Source organism: Coregonus lavaretus (assembly GCF_964263955.1).
Source record: "Coregonus lavaretus genome assembly, chromosome: 4".
Lineage (NCBI taxonomy): Eukaryota > Metazoa > Chordata > Actinopteri > Salmoniformes > Salmonidae > Coregonus > Coregonus lavaretus.
Window position 1 is genome coordinate 2,941,731 of NC_139991.1, and position 15,894 is coordinate 2,957,624.

The following is a 15,894-nucleotide window of genomic DNA, read 5'->3' on the forward strand; positions in this document are numbered from 1 at the left end:
ATGGGCATATCGCTGGGTGACGTGGACATCGCCATGCATGCACCTTATCAAAATATGACTAATTAATTATTGCACCATCCCATTCTCTGGGCTCTGTCTGCAATCATAACCAATAGTATCTACCAGGAATAATGAAACATAGAACAATAATAGATGTTTGGTGAATCTATGAATCATGTATGACTACTGGAGTCTTTGCCACTCAATGTTTTTTAAATATAACATTTTGATATTTATTTCGTCACTCAAAATCTTGCCAAAGCATATTCTGTAGGAGGGGTTAATATGAATTTTAAATGATTTTACATGATTTCTATGAATCAGGTCATAAACATATGGACTTTGAAATGAACAAGAGAGAGGTTAAACGTAGGCTAAATCTGGCATAAGCTTATTCCCACACTTTACAATAACTCTGTCGCAGTGGTCTCCCTATAGGTTATTCCCTCCATCGCCACACTGCTGCCCAGTTGAAGAGCTTGTGATCTCCATGCGACACCACAGAACCATGCGCCTTTGGAAAAGCACCCCTCAGCCTCAGAAGATGCCCTTCTGGAGGCATGCAGCCATAGAGTCATTATACCCTAATGTAGGCTTATTTGCCTACTAGCCAAATAAAGTGCAGAGCATGCATGATGCGTGCAACTCGTTATTCCAACATATTTGAACATTTAATTAATCCTTCATTCAGTTCAGTCAGTCAGTATGTCATCCATTCAGTAATTTGTCTGAGTTGCAAAAGGAACTAAATCAAAGAGAGTAGAACAGTCTTATCCATTTGTTTATTGAAATTCATGTGTGTATTCAAAATTATCAAAATTCTCCAAAGTTCTTTAGCCTATCACTTTAATAATTAAATGTTTAATTTAGACCTATCCAAATAAAAAATAGGCCTTCAACTTGTAGGCATTGCAATTTAGGCTATCATTTTGGTTACTGGTGTCTTGCGGAATAATTTTAGAACTCTATTTGTGTTTTATAACTGTGTTTATTATAGGGATCCCCTTAAAAAGAGTCCCTAGCTCACGGGCCTCTAAATATAGCCTCTAAATATATTTTTAACAAAATAGTTGAAGAAGCATGTGCAGTGGCTGATAGGGAAAACAGATCTGGCAATAAGAATAGGCTATAGATAGTCTTGACCATTTGGGACCCCTTGGCTATTAAACTCAGGACAGGTTATAGCCAAGACTTAATCAATATTTTGTTTTGTCTCATTTATTGATATGGATATAGCCTCTGCTTGATGGGATTGTGCAACGCAAATGGCTGTAACAAGCCTACATACCGAGTGGAATTCACTAATACAACAGTCAAAATGCCTAATATAAGGCCTACTGTCCGTGCTCCCAAATACTGGAAAAAGTGTGATTCACACATGATCACCACAGTAGCCCCATTCGGCTATAAAAAATAAATTAAGCAATTATTTGGCCATTAAATAACACACAACAGCATGTCATATTTAGATAGCGGAATAGGCCTAGCCTAAATCATATTTACTTTCTGTTTTGCAGCTCAGGCGGTTATTCTAGACAAGGCCCTTCTGTGTCTTTATCATATTTACACAAGTCATTTGCTGAAGGCCCAATCCTATTCTACGCCATCTACTGGTATAACGTTGTTATTGAATGCAGTTCTAAAACAAGCTCTAGACTTTTATTTTGGAAATGAAACCGGAAGCTGCAAAGTAACTCTTTTTTTTTTTTTTTTTTTATACTTTGTTTATTGAATTTTCAGTACCAGCATTTAGTAAATAATTGCACTTGAAAGTTATTTGGTATGAATATGGAACAACAATTTGAAGACAACGATACAGCAAAACATAGAGAGACAGACATGAAAGAAAAAATAGACATTAAACACATAAATAAGATAAAACACAAAAAAAAGATAAAAAAAAAGAAAAAAAAATATAAAAAATAAAAATATTTTAAAAAAAATTATAAAAAAAAAAAAAGAGGGAAATATATCTGTTTTGATCTAGTTGTTATAGGTCAGCTAGCACAGTTATTACCGTCCTTAACATCCGAGATGTCGTATATGCACATACCAGGCTTCTTACATCACCAATATATAAATACACATCACTCTGGAACTGCAGGGAAATGTATTCTTTTAACATAAGAAAAGAAGGGAGCCCACTTTGCATAGAATTTGTCTACAGACCCATTGAGTGTCTGTTTTATTTTCTCCAACTTTATGCAATTCAAAATAGATTTAATCCAAAGAGCATGAGAAGGGGCTGCAGGGGATTTCCATCTAAGTAAAATTAATCGTCTCGCTAACAACGTGACAAAGGCAATTACATCCTTATTCATTTTGGTCAATTGTATTGTGGGTAAGGAAACTCCAAATAATGCAATGAGAGGGTCTGGCTCGATCTGTGTGCCGCTTAATTCTGAGAGTGTGTTAAAGATGTCTTTCCAGAAACCAACAAGAGATGGGCAGCACCAAAACATGTGCACATGATTAGCAGGGGACTGGTTACATCGAACACAATTAGGGTTCACATCCTTGTAAATTTTTGATAGTCTTGCTTTGGTCCAGTGGGCCCTATGAATGAGTTTGCATTGGATGAGGCCGTGTCGAGCGCAAATAGAAGAGCTATGTACCCTTTTGAGTGCCCCTTCCCATAGTTCATCAGATATTTCCTCACCCAGTTCCTCCTCCCAAGAGGATTTGATATTGTTTAATGAGATGGCTTGTAGTGAGCAAATTTGACTATAGATTATTGACAATGTGCCTTTCTGATTAGGAAGTGGGGTGAGAAATGTGTCGAACTGTGTTCCACCAGAAAGGTTGGGGAATCCTGGATCTATGCTGCGGACATAACTCCGGACTTGTAAGAACCTAAAAAAATGATGTCTGGGGAGACCAAATTTAGCTGATAATTGTTGAAACGTACTAAATGTATTGTTAGTATACAGATCTCTGAATCTTTTAATACCGAGATTAGACCATGTTGAGAAAGCACCATCAATCATAGATGGGGGAAAAGCTGGGTTTGAGGCTACCGGAGCCAAGGAAGAGGTTGTTTGAAACCCAAAGTGGCGCCTAAATTGATTCCAGATCTTCAATGTTGTTTTGACACATATATTATTGGTGAAGGAGGAGTAAGGGCCTGTAACAGAGGAGTGAGCGAGGGAAGACAATGATGCCGGTGTAGACGAGGCAGCCTCCATCTCCAGCCAAGTTGGGGGTGGGAATATCACTCTGCTCTGCAACCAGTACTGAATGATCCTAAGGTTAGCGGCCCAATAATAGAATCTGAAATCTGGTAGAGCTAGACCGCCGTCTGGTTTGGGCCTCTGCAAGAGCTGTTTTCGCATCCTAGGAGGCTTTTTGTCCCATATAAAGGGTAGAATTAGGCCGTCGATCTTTTTGAAAAATGTATTGGGTAGAAATATTGGAAGGCACTGATAGAGGTATAAGAATTTAGGGAGAGTATTCATTTTAATAGAGTTAATTCTAGCAACTAAGGAGAGGTGTAGCAAAGACCACCGTTCCAAATCGTCCTTAGTACGGGTTAAGAGAGGAGCAAAGTTGGCTTGAAAAAGGTTTTCAAACCTAATTGTGACATGTACCCCGAGATAAATAAAACTACTGTGAGCTATTTTAAATGGCAAGTTATGTAAAGGGGATTTTTTTGCAGCCATGTTAAGTGGCATCAATTCACTTTTACTGAGATTTAGTTTATACCCTGATAAGTGACCGAAGGATGCGAAAGTAGCAAGGGCAGCAGGGACAGAGACAGAAAGATTGGATGTGTATATTAATAAATCATCTGCATATAAAGACAGTTTGTGTTCGTGTCCGTATCTGACTATGCCTTTGATGAGGGGGTTGGAGCGAAGTGCTATTGCAAGTGGCTCTATGGCGAGGGCAAACAGTAAGGGACTTAAAGGGCAACCCTGACGTGTCGATCTTTGCAAAGGGAAGCGATCTGATTGAGTGTTATTAGTCCTGACAGAGGCTTGGGGGGATGAGTACAGAAGTTTTATCCAGGTCATGAATTTGGAGCCAAAGCCAAATTTATTTAGAGTGTAAAAAAGGTATTTCCATTCCACCCGATCAAACGCTTTCTCCGCGTCCAGGGATATAATGGCTTCAGAGGTATTGTCGACAGAAGGATTGTATATAATATTAAATAATCTTCGGAGATTGAAGAATGAGTGTCTATTTTTTATAAATCCTGTTTGATCCGGAGAGATAATTGATGGGAGGACTGTTTCTAGCCGCGTTGCCAGAATTTTGGCTAGAATTTTATAGTCCACATTTAGCAGGCTAATTGGACGGTATGATGCACAGTCAAGAGGGTCTTTGTTTTTTTTAAGAATAACACAAATGGTTGCTTGAGTGAGAGTATGTGGGAGAGCACCATTTACAAATGCATCATTGTACATTTCAATTAGAATAGGGGCTATTTTGGAGATAATATTTTTATAAAACTCTGTCGAGTAGCCATCAGGCCCTGGGCTTCTCCCAGATTGAAGGGATTTGACAGCGTTAGACAGTTCTTCAACAGTGATCGGCTGCTCTAATTTTTTAACCAAATCCCGGCCGACCGAAGGCACAGAAAGTGAGTGGAAGAAATCATCCAATTCCAGTGTATCCGCTTTACTTTCAGAGGTATATAGAGACTGGTAATATCTCTTGAACTCCTCATTGATCCCCCCAGGATCTAATGATATCCCAGATGATGTACGAATTTTTGTAATCTGAGATGATGATGATAGTTGACGTAACTTGTGAGCTAATAATTTACTGGCTTTATCTCCTTGTTCATAGTAAGTGCTCCTAGACTTGACAAGCATTTCAGTAACCTGGTCTGTTAATAGTGTGTCAAATTCTGCTTGCAGAGTTAAACGTTCCTTATAAATATCCGGGGATGGTGAAACGGCATAAATGTCATCTAATTGGGCAATACAGCGTGTTAACATAGATAACCTATGCCTTTTCAATTTGTTCTCATGTGCGGTGTAGGAGATAATTTCACCTCTGATATAAGCTTTCAAAGTTTCCCAGAGAGTAGACGCAGAGATGTTTGGGGTTCTATTTGTAATCATGAAAAAGTCGATTTGACTCAAAACAAAATTGACAAAGTGTTCATTACTGAGCAGTTGAGTTTTTAGTCGCCAAGGCGGTCGCTGATTGTCAACATTTTGAAAAGCTACTTCCATAGTAACAGGGGCGTGGTCAGATACAACAATTGGGTTATATGAACATGAAGATATGGAGTGGAGGAGCCGGTCGTCAACAAGGAAGTAGTCTATGCGCGTAAAAGTGTGGTGAACCGATGAGAAAAAAGAGTATGCTTTCCCAGCTGGATTAACCATTCTCCAAGGATCTGAGACTGCGAATGTAGACATAAAGGTTCGAACAACTCTAGCTGAGGTTGATAAGGTGGTAGGTTTAGTGGAGGATCGATCCAATTGTGGGTCTAACCAACAGTTAAAGTCACCTCCTAAAATCAACATATGGGTGGACATATCTGGGAGTGTAGAGAAAACCGATTTGAAAAAATCACCATTGTCCCAATTAGGAGCATAGATATTAACAAGAAGAACCTTTGTATTGAGCAGCCTACCACTGACAATTATATATCTACCATGGGGATCTGCGATCACCTTAGAACATGTAAAAGGTACCGATCTGTGAAGTAAAATAGCCACCCCTCTCGCCTTACTCTGAAATGAGGAATGGAACACCTGACCCACCCATCTGCACCTAAGACTTGAGTGTTGTGATACCTTCAGATGAGTTTCTTGGAGAAAGATGATGTGAGCTTTCAAATGATGAAGATGGTGTAGCACCTTACTACGTTTAACTGGGTTATTTATGCCCCTGCAGTTCCAAGTAAGAAAATTAAAGCCATTCCCTCCAGCAGTATGGGCTACACTAGGCTGAGTCATATCTTAAGAGAGAGAGAGGATGTGTAAAGGACAAGGTACAATGTAAACTGAAGATCTTAGTTGAACCTAAAAGCGCAAATGTAAAAAACAAAGACAAGCGAAGAGGCACAAAAAACACATACAAACTATATACAAATAGAGAGTGAACAAACCCTTCCCTCACACCCGCCCTTGCCGAAGCATCTCCCCAAATGAGATGCAAGCAAAACCCTAAATACAAAGAAAGTTTAGAGCTAAGCATGATAACTCTTACTCTGTGCTACCTAAGATTAGTGACCATTTAACTAGAGTAAGCCAAACATGGATAGAATGGTCCCCAACAGAGTCTAAGGAAAACTATCCTCGATTAAGAGAGGTTTAACCTCGGCGCAGATGGTAAATGATCAAACTGAAACAGCCATGCAGACCCCCAGATATTGGCATTAGAGGCGGCAAACCTGGGCTGGAAATAAAGAGATAAAAAAGAGAATGACCTTCATATGTCGATGAACCCAGCAAAGATGGCTTCGTTAGTCACCCATTCGGCCTGCTAACTAGCCTGCTAGGAAGACCAGCCAGCCAACCTTTTGTTACACACCATGCGGTACAACAGCCGCTTTCACGTTCTTGTTGATGAAATCTGCCGCTATAGCCGGGTCCTCGAATCTGTGCATGGAGCCGTCCGGTAAAGTCAGTCTCAAAACCGCAGGGTAGATGAGGCCGAACTTCACGCCCGGGCAGGCGTGTAGTTGGCGTTTCACAGCTCCAAAGCTAGCCCGCCTCTTAGCCACAGCTGTTGTGTAGTCCGCAAATATCGAGACTCTTTTACCCTTATGTAGAAGAGGGGATGCTTCTCCCGATCTTCTCAGTATGTCGTTGCGGACGTGAAAGAAATGCACCCTGATGACAAATGGTCGCGGGGGTTCTCCATCCCTGGGTCGGCTACGCAGAGTGCGGTGAGCCCGGTCTAGCAATGGCTTCTCCTCTAGCCCGAGCAGCTCCTGAAGTAGCTGGGCCATGTACTCCGTGGGCCTTGGGCCCTCCACTCCCTCCGGTATTCCCAGTAGACGAATGTTGTTCCTCCGCATTCTACTTTCCATATCTTCGCATCTATTATCGAGGAATGCCACCCTAGTTGTCAATGAGCCGACGTTAGCCTCTAGCTCGCTAATGCGAGTGCTGTGGTCTGTAGCACCTCGCTCCAAATCCGATAAAGTCACCCCATGTGCGTCGAGCTTATTCTGTATACTCTCGATAGATTTTTTAAGCTCGTCTTTGATCGTTGATATCTCTGACCTGAGATTGGTAGAGAGACAGTCAATTTTTCCGAAAATGTCGGTTTTGAGGGTGCCTATCACGGATTGCAGCATCTCCACAGTCAGTGTTTCCGTGGGGCCGGCATTGGCAGCGTTCGGTGGCGGGGGTGAGTCGGGAGAAGTTGCAGGCTTGCTGCGGCCTGCTCTTGCAGACTCTGTTTTTGGCCGGGTTGATGTCATTACGAATTTAAATTTATTAAACTTGAACTGAGTTGTTTATGGGTCTCTTCAGACGCCTGGGCAAACAGAAATGTATGCAATTTTGCAAAGTTAAATATATAAATTTGGTCACTAATTCAGGAGCGATAGGGAGACGCGTGCTACATCCTTGGCTTCCAACAGCGCCCCCGCTGCAAAGCAACTCTAACATCTGGGAAACTTTTGCTGCTAAATAGCATATGATACATTACAGGTATTCCTAATAATCCTAAATAGTAAGCCTTAGACAAGTAAGCCTTGTCTGAGCCAGAATGACACATAGGGGCAGGAGCAAGTACACCCCCTGGACAGGACGCTAGTCAGTCGCAGGACCTTACCCCCAATCCATTTCCTTAATGTCGAGTGCCAAGCAGAGAGGCATGAGGTTCGATCCTTGGTATGACTCAACCAGGGATGGAACCCCCAGTCTTCCAATCTCAGTGCAAGCACTCTAACCACTGTGTTGGCCATTGTGTTGGTTTATTCATTTATGACTGAATTCATCGTTTTTATGGGTATCATTAGCTTATCATCCTGACTATTGTGAGGACCATCCCGTAATAGCCTCTTATGATTGGTTACTTTGAAGTCTTCTCTAAAGATAAGTGTTTGGAGGTGAGAGGTTAATTTGAATCAGATTACAGTCAGCTCTCTATCAGGAGCAGTAAAGAGAGCCTTGAGTCTTATCTATCCATGACCATGGAGATGAGTTGCGAAGGTCATGACTTGTTTGCATTATGATAATCAACTCTTAGATAAAACGTCCTTAGAGCGCCCTCCGGACTCTTCGCTCATCATCAACAACTCTGGTCCTTGAGTCAATAAAGCAGTGGAAAAAATTTAACTCAACACTGTAGTATAATCAGGGACCCCATTCACCCTGGTCATGAATCAGGCAAATCCTTCAGTCTGGCAGAGAGTACTGAAGTATTAAAGCTAGAATCCTTAATTGAAACAATAACAAAACCGTCACCCTGCCTGTGTTTTGGTAAAAAGCTGAGAGATGGGCCTAGAGAAATATAACCACTCTCAAACTCATAGACAGAGCTATGGATACAAGTACGGACCTCCATGATATCAAAATGATAGTTTTAGGGCTCTATTCAATCTGTTTCGCTGAAGCATTACAGATTGCGCAATATAAATGTAAAGGTCATTTCTGATTGAGCCGACATAAGCAGTGTTTACCGTGAATGCTGTCTCCGCTAACGCAGGAACATTGCCTTTAAATTTCAATCATTCTGTAACACTGAATTTCCGCAGTAAGGATTGAATAGAGGAGCCCTTAAAGGTCCAATGCAGCCATTTTGATCTCAATATTAAATAATTTCTGGGTAACAATTAAATACCTTACTGTGATTGTTTTCAATTAAAATGGTCAAAATGAAACAAAAATAGCTTTTTTAGCAAATAGCAATTTCTCAAGCAAGAATTTTGCTAGGACTTTCTGGGAGTGGTCTGAGTGAGGAGGGGAAACTGAAAACTAGCTGTTATTTCTTTCTTACTAATTTACCACCTGGTGATGTCACCAGGCAGGTCAAAACTCCATCCCACCAAAACAGGCTGAGATTTCAGGTGGTCTTTTCAAACAGCTCTTACACTAAAATGGCATTATCATAATTTTTACAATTTCACAGTATTATTCCAACCTCATAGTGTGGAAATATATATAAAACACAGGAAAATACATGTTTTCTGCACTGGGCCTTGTTTGTTTACAAACATTGGAGTAAAACAAGCTTGTATTTTGGATTCTGATGCGGTAGGAGTTGAACTAAACTCATGAGGCATTTATAAGTTATATTCTTTAAGCATCAATGAGTATATGACTGGAACGAACTGCAAAAATCTCTGAAGCTGGAGACTCTTATCTCCCTCACTAACTTTAAGCGTCAGTTGTCAGAGCACCTTACCGATCACTGCACCTGTACACAGCCCTTCTGAAATTAGCCCACTCAACTACCTCATCCCCATATTGTTATTTATTTTGCTCATTTGCACCCCAGTATCTCTATTTGCACATCATCTCTTGCACATCTATCATTCCAGTGTTAATACTAATTGTAATTATTTTGCACTATGGCCTATTTATTGCCTTACCTCCATAACTTACTACATTTGCACACACTGTATATATATTTTCTGTGGTATTTTTGACTTTATGTTTTGTTTACCCCATATGTGACTCTGAGTTGTTGTTTTTTATCGCACTGCTTTGCTTTATCTTGGCCAGGTCGCAGTTGTAAATGAGAACTTGTTCTCAACTGGCTTACCTGGTTAAATAAAGGTGAGAAAAAAAAAAGAAAATTAGTCTATAAGTCCAAAAATTGATGTAGAAACTAGGGATTCCAGCTTTAAGACCCAGACCACCAGGCTCAGAGACAGTTTCTATGTACAGGCAGTGCAGATCATTTTACTCAGTGGTAATTCCCATAGCTACAGTACCTCCTGGGAGATTCCCCTCCATGCAGACAACATTAAGGTCACCCACTCAGCTTTTCTCCCATGAGTTCCTCTTACAGTTCCTGTTGTATCTTGTTGGTTGGCTATTTAAGGTCTGTAGCAAGCCAGAGCATTTCATACTTCCCTCCTCACAGATAGTCAGTCAGACGAACAGACAGAGAGACAGACAGGCAGACCGACAGCCAGACAGGCAGACAGGCAGTTAAGTAGACAAGCAGACAGGCAGACAGGCAGGCAGACGGACAGACATGGCCAGGCTGGACGTGACAGAGACCTTCCATCACATCTCATTCCCTGGGCACATTCACACCCAGGACTCCCTGAACTATGCCCTCCACTTCCAGTTCCAGGACAGGGACACAGTCATTGCCACCTACCCCAAATCAGGTGAGGAAAGGACAGCTGTCACACACCTGCTCGGTGTCACAACACATTAGACATGCTGCAACAATAGCCAACTACAGTACTTCTCCCTCTTTCACACACTTTGCAGTTGAAGCAGACAGTCAGGGCTTTAATAACTGCATATGTACAGACTATAGTAGGTTATTGTATTGTTACTGTTGGTTTTACTTGTCATTGATGAATTGTTTTCAGGATACACTTCTCTCAGACCACCTGTCTTTATTGAACTTGTACTGGTTTAGGGAGGGGTTCAATGAAGAAAGAGGTATTAGGTATATAGTTCTCTCTCTCACTCTCTCTCTCGCTCTCTCTTTAACTCTCTCTCTTCTTTCTTTCTTTCTCTCTGTGATCTCTGGTTAAAGGGACTACCTGGATGCAGGAAGTGGTCACTCTTGTGAAAAACAGAGGGGACCCACAACTCTCCAAAACTGTGCCCAACTGGGCCCGAGCCCCCTGGCTGGAACAGCATTACTGTGCAAAGGTGCTGGGGGCCTCCCAGGGCCCCCGAATCATCACCACTCACCTGCCCTACCACCTGCTGGCCTCTGCCCTCCAGGGTTCCAAAGCTAAGGTAAGATGTGGTTATGTTGAAAATACTATTCTCAATGCTGTGAGACATTTCCTATTTTGTAAAGCAACTCTATGGAAATGATATGTTGACAGTTAGTGACACTCTCTCCACCCCATCTCTTAGGTAATCTATGTCGCCAGAAACCCCAAAGATGTTGCTGTGTCATATTACCACTTCCATAAAATGGCCAAGTTCCTCCCAGAGCCCAACTCATTTGATGAGTTTCTGGATGGTTTTCTAGAGGGTACAGGTGAGTTGACACTTAATGATTTGTACCTTGGGCAGTTCTGGGATTTAATCCTCCTGTTAACAGTCAGATTTAATCCAATGTTGACCATTTTTACAGTGAGTTATGGGTCCTGGTTCGATCATGTGAAAGGCTGGACCAGTCAAGCAGGAGTCTTGGCACATTTTCTTTATATCTCCTATGAGGAGATGTGGCTGGTAAGAGAGCTATTGTCTATTACTGTCTGCTATTTATTGTTGTTGTCATAAATTGCTCAGCAAACAACCCATTACATTCTCTGCAGTAAAACTTCAGTAAATGAGGCTCTTCCTCATAGAAGTTGTCACCACTAACCATATTGTAGACATGTCCATTTAAGGACATCAAAACACAACACTTGTATCACAGCAGTCTCATGAGTCTCTAAGGTTGTGTTGACTACATAAATAGGCTAGCCTTCAGACATACACTACCAGTCAAAGGTTTTAGAACACCTACTCATTCAAGGGTTTTTCTTTATTTTCACTATTTCTACATTGTAGAATTATAGTGAAGACATCAAAACTATGAAATAACACATTTTTTGGTTAAATCAGAGACATTAAAATATTAATCATAGATTATAAATAGACCTTTGTGAGATGCTATTTTAAGTGACATTAGGATTTATTCTTGGAGAATAGGTGCACATCAAATACTGCATGAACATTGTTTTAGGAAAAATAATTGCTTGCATTGTAGATATTCACTGTATCCAACTTAATGAGCGTTTGATCTCTTAGTATTCCACAAATATTGTGGATAGACTAGACATAGAGGATCGATTCAGCCTCTTGTGAAAACAACCCTCTTTGTCCATATCTATAATAAGAGAGAGCATTGACCTTCCTCAGGACCTGCGAGGCTCGATTGAGAGGATCAGCTCTTTCCTGCAGAGCCCCCTGGTGGGCAAGGAATTAACCAGCTCCCTAAGACACTGCAGCTTCAGCAGCATGAGAGACAATGCCATGGTGAACTACACTCTGATCCCACAGGAGATCATGGACCACAACAAAGGCAAATTCATGAGGAAAGGTGAGGCTCCCTTGCTCAACAGGAGTACAATCCTGACTAGAGTTATGTGTCAGTCAGCGTCAGAAGGATAGAACAATGCCATAGGCCTCCCCTGCACTCACAGTGCTGTGGAGAGAGATTGGCCATAATAATGAAGTTCTTTTTGCAGGTAAAATCGGTGACTGGAGAAACACTTTCACAGAGGAGCAGATTGGTTGTTTCGACACTGTCTACAGCTGCCAGATGCAAGACTGTCCCCTGACCTTCCTGTGGGAGTGTCCTCCTGAGTCCTGAGGGGGAGGAGGAGGAGGAGGAGGAGGAGGAGGAGGAGGAGGACAGGCCTTTGGGGATCAGGATAGGGCCCTTATTCATGCCGCCGGAGATTGATGGATACGCTTCATACAAACCCTGGAATTGTCCCACTGATGTTCTCTGTGTTTTCATGAATGTAAATGTAATGTACATAAGCCAATATAGTAAAACTATACAATAAATGTATATGCTAATATAAACAAATATGGTGGGTGACCTATTTGTTGTTGTAGTTGGGTTTTTCCACCTCTAATAAAATCGAAATGTTACAGTTAACCGAATGAGACTGAAGTTTCTCCTCCATCTTGGCTTGTGCTGCAATAGCTAGATGAATAAACCATGTCTCCTCCCTAGCTAGCACTGTCAGCCTGTCCCTCTCATTAGCCTGCTGATGGGATCTGAGAGGGAAACATTTAACTCCCTGACATTGACATATTAGAAAACCTCCCAGTGTGTGGCAGTGCATCAAGCAGAAGGGCTGATACATTAACTCCAGAAAGGCTGACGTGTACATTAACAGCTGTTGTTACGTCAGTCACATAGCTTGACTCCGAACAACCTGGATTTCCCATATATAGCTCATAGCTACGTACTGTACTTCCATCAGTAAGGTTCATAGCCCTGAGTTGTTGGAAAACTATGTGACTGATGCTAACGTATGGGCAGATATCATCATTAGGCCTATGAAATCCCAGATTCCATGTGCTCCTCAACTAAAATAATGTGAAGGATGGTGAGTTGTGTAATGAAAGCGTTCGTGACAGTTAGGATACTGTCTCACCCACCAGAGACTGTGGTCATGTGTCTTTATCATAGTGCTCTGGTTGTCTCATTGATGCTGCTAAAATATACACCCACATATGTCCACCTAATGCCATGTAATTCAGTCTGGGTTGGTTGTTGAAGATGAACCCAGAGTTGTCTTTGTGGGGGCTTGTGTGTCATGGGTCTTGTGGTCAGCTGTCAGTGACTGTTATAGACCTATATCCATCCTGCCCTGCCTTTCGAAAGTATTTGAAAGCCAAGTTAACAAACAGATCACCGACCATTTCGAATTCCACCGTACCTTCTCCGCTATGCAATCCGGTTTCCGAGCTGGTCAGGGGTGCACCTCAGCCACGCTCAAGGTCCTAAATGATATTATAAACGCGATCGATAATAGACAGTACTGTGCAGCCGTCTTCATCGACCTGGCCAAGGCTTTCGACTCTGTCAACCACCGCATTCTTATTGGCAGACTAAATAGCCTTGGTTTCTCTAATGACTGCCTCGCCTGGTTCACCAACTACTTCTCAGATAGAGTTCAATGTGTCAAATCGGAGGGCCTGTTGTCTGGACCTCTGGCCGTCTCTATGGGGGTGCCACAGGGTTCAATTCTCGGGCCGACTCTATTCTCTGTGTATATCAATGATGTCGCTCTTGCTGCTGGTGACGCTTGGATCCACCTCTATGCGGACGACACCATTTTGTATACATCTGGCCCTTCATTGGACACTGTGTTAACAAACCTCCAAACGAGCTTCAACGCCATACAACACTCCTTCCGTAGCCTCCAACTGCTCTTAAACACTAGTAAAACTAAATGCATGCTCTTCAACCGAACGCTGCTTGCACCCGCCCACCCGACTAGAATCACTACTCTCGGCGGGTCTGACCTAGAGTATGTGGACAACTACAAATACCTAGGTGTCTGGTTAGACTGTAAACTCTCCTTCCAGACTCACATTAAGCATCTCCAATCAAAAGTTAGATCTAGAATCTGCTTCCTATTTCGCAACAAAGCCTCCTTCACTCATGCTGCCAAACATGCCCTCGTAAAACTGACTATCCTACCGATCCTTGACTTCGGCGATGTCATTTACAAAATAGCCTCCAACACTCTACTCAGCAAATTGGATGTAGTCTATCACAGTGCCATCCGTTTTGTCACCAAAGCCCCATATACTACCCACCATTGTGACCTGTACGCTCTTGTTGGCTGGCCCTCACTACATATTCGTCGCCAAACCCACTGGCTCCAGGTCATCTATAAATCACTGCTAGGCAAATCCCTGTCTTATCTTAGCTCACTGGTCACCATAGCAACACCCACCCGTAGTCTGCGCTCCAGCAGGTATATTTCACTGGTCATCCCCAAAGCCAACATCTCCTTTGGCCGCCATTCCTTCCAGTTCTCTGCTGCCAATGACTGGAACGAACTGCAAAAATATCTGAAGCTGGAGACTCTTATCTCCCTCACTAACTTTAAGCGTCAGTTGTCAGAGCAGCTTACCGATCACTGCACCTGTACACAGCCTTTCTGAAATTAGCCCACCCAACTACCTCATCCCCATATTGTTTTTTATTTTGCTAATTTGCACCCCAGTATCTCTATTTGCACATCATCTTTTGCACACCTATCATTCCAATGTTATACGAAATTGTAACTATTTCTGCACTATGGCCTATTTATTGCCTTACCTCAATAACTTGCTACATTTGCACACACTGTATATATATTTTCTGTTGTATTTTTGACTTTATGTTTTGTTTTACCCCATATGTAACTCTGTGTTGTTGTTTTTTTATCGCACTGCTTTGCTTTATCTTGGCCAGGTCGCAGTTGTAAATGAGAACTTGTTCTCAACTGGCTTACCTGGTTAAATAAAGGTGAAATAAAATAAATAAATTAAAAAAAACGTCAGGATACACCACTGGATTCCATTTCAAAGTGTTGTGCCACAGAGCTATTTCTGGGGGTCAACCCGAACTCTGTCCCTGTATGCCATGTATCAGCAATATTAGTACAGGAAGTGGTTTAGTCAAAGAGGAAATGGTCTCTTCTTTCACTGGTGGTAAGTTCCGCGTCATGTGTCACCATCCCCCTTGGGCCTGTCAAGCTGGGAACATTATGGTGACGTTATGCGAACACTAACAAAGGTCATAATCCCCCCGATCATAGCTTATATCAATGAGTTGCAGTGTATCACGCTGATCCAATGAGTGTTCCCTTGATTAGTACTTACACGACAAGCCAAGTGGTGCTTCAGAGAGCGCATACCTGGCAGGAATGTTTCTTTGATGAGAAGTGTTTGCTGTTTATCAGAGGAAAGAGCTAGAGCTAGATCACTGCACCTGGAGACCTGCTGCTGCCCTCATACACCACCCAAATATAACTCTATGAATCTATAGTTCAGAATAAGGGCATGGTGATGGGTCTTTGGATGAATATACACTACACGTGGACACCTGCTCGTCGAACATCTTATTCCAAAACCATGGGCATTAATATGGAGTTGGTCCACCCTTTGCTGCTATAACAGCCTCCACTCTTCTGGGAAGGCTTTACACTAGATGTTGGAACATTGCTGAGGGGACTTGCTTCCATTCAGCCACAAGAGCATTAGTTATGGTCGGGCACTGATGTTGGGCGATTAGGCCTGGCTCGCAGTCGGTGTTCCAATTCATCCCAAAGGT

At 42.1% G+C, this 15,894-nt stretch overlaps 1 protein-coding gene across 1 annotated transcript; it reads left to right on the plus strand.

Annotated features, from left to right (window-relative positions):
• The first annotated feature begins 10,015 nt into the window (after window positions 1-10,015).
• Window positions 10,016-12,712, plus strand: LOC311127799 (sulfotransferase 2B1-like). Its single transcript, XM_084159678.1, has 6 exons — window positions 10,016-10,258; window positions 10,639-10,847; window positions 10,971-11,097; window positions 11,194-11,291; window positions 11,967-12,147; window positions 12,296-12,712. Exons 1-6 carry the CDS (start codon window positions 10,120-10,122, stop codon window positions 12,418-12,420), a joined length of 879 nt encoding a protein of 292 aa, XP_084015804.1. The 5' UTR covers window positions 10,016-10,119; the 3' UTR covers window positions 12,421-12,712.
• Window positions 12,713-15,894: the final 3,182 nt, after the last annotated feature.

What these genes read in the sequence shown, in the direction of transcription:
- LOC311127799 (XM_084159678.1), top strand. Translation starts at nt 10,120, where the DNA reads ATGGCCAGGCTGGACGTGACAGAGACCTTCCATCACATCTCATTCCCT. An exon ending in TGGTTTTCTAGAGGGTACAG is followed by an intron (nt 11,098 to 11,193) that starts GTGAGTTGACAC and finishes CCATTTTTACAG; the next exon opens with TGAGTTATGGGTCCTGGTTC. An exon ending in CCTATGAGGAGATGTGGCTG is followed by an intron (nt 11,292 to 11,966) that starts GTAAGAGAGCTA and finishes GACCTTCCTCAG; the next exon opens with GACCTGCGAGGCTCGATTGA.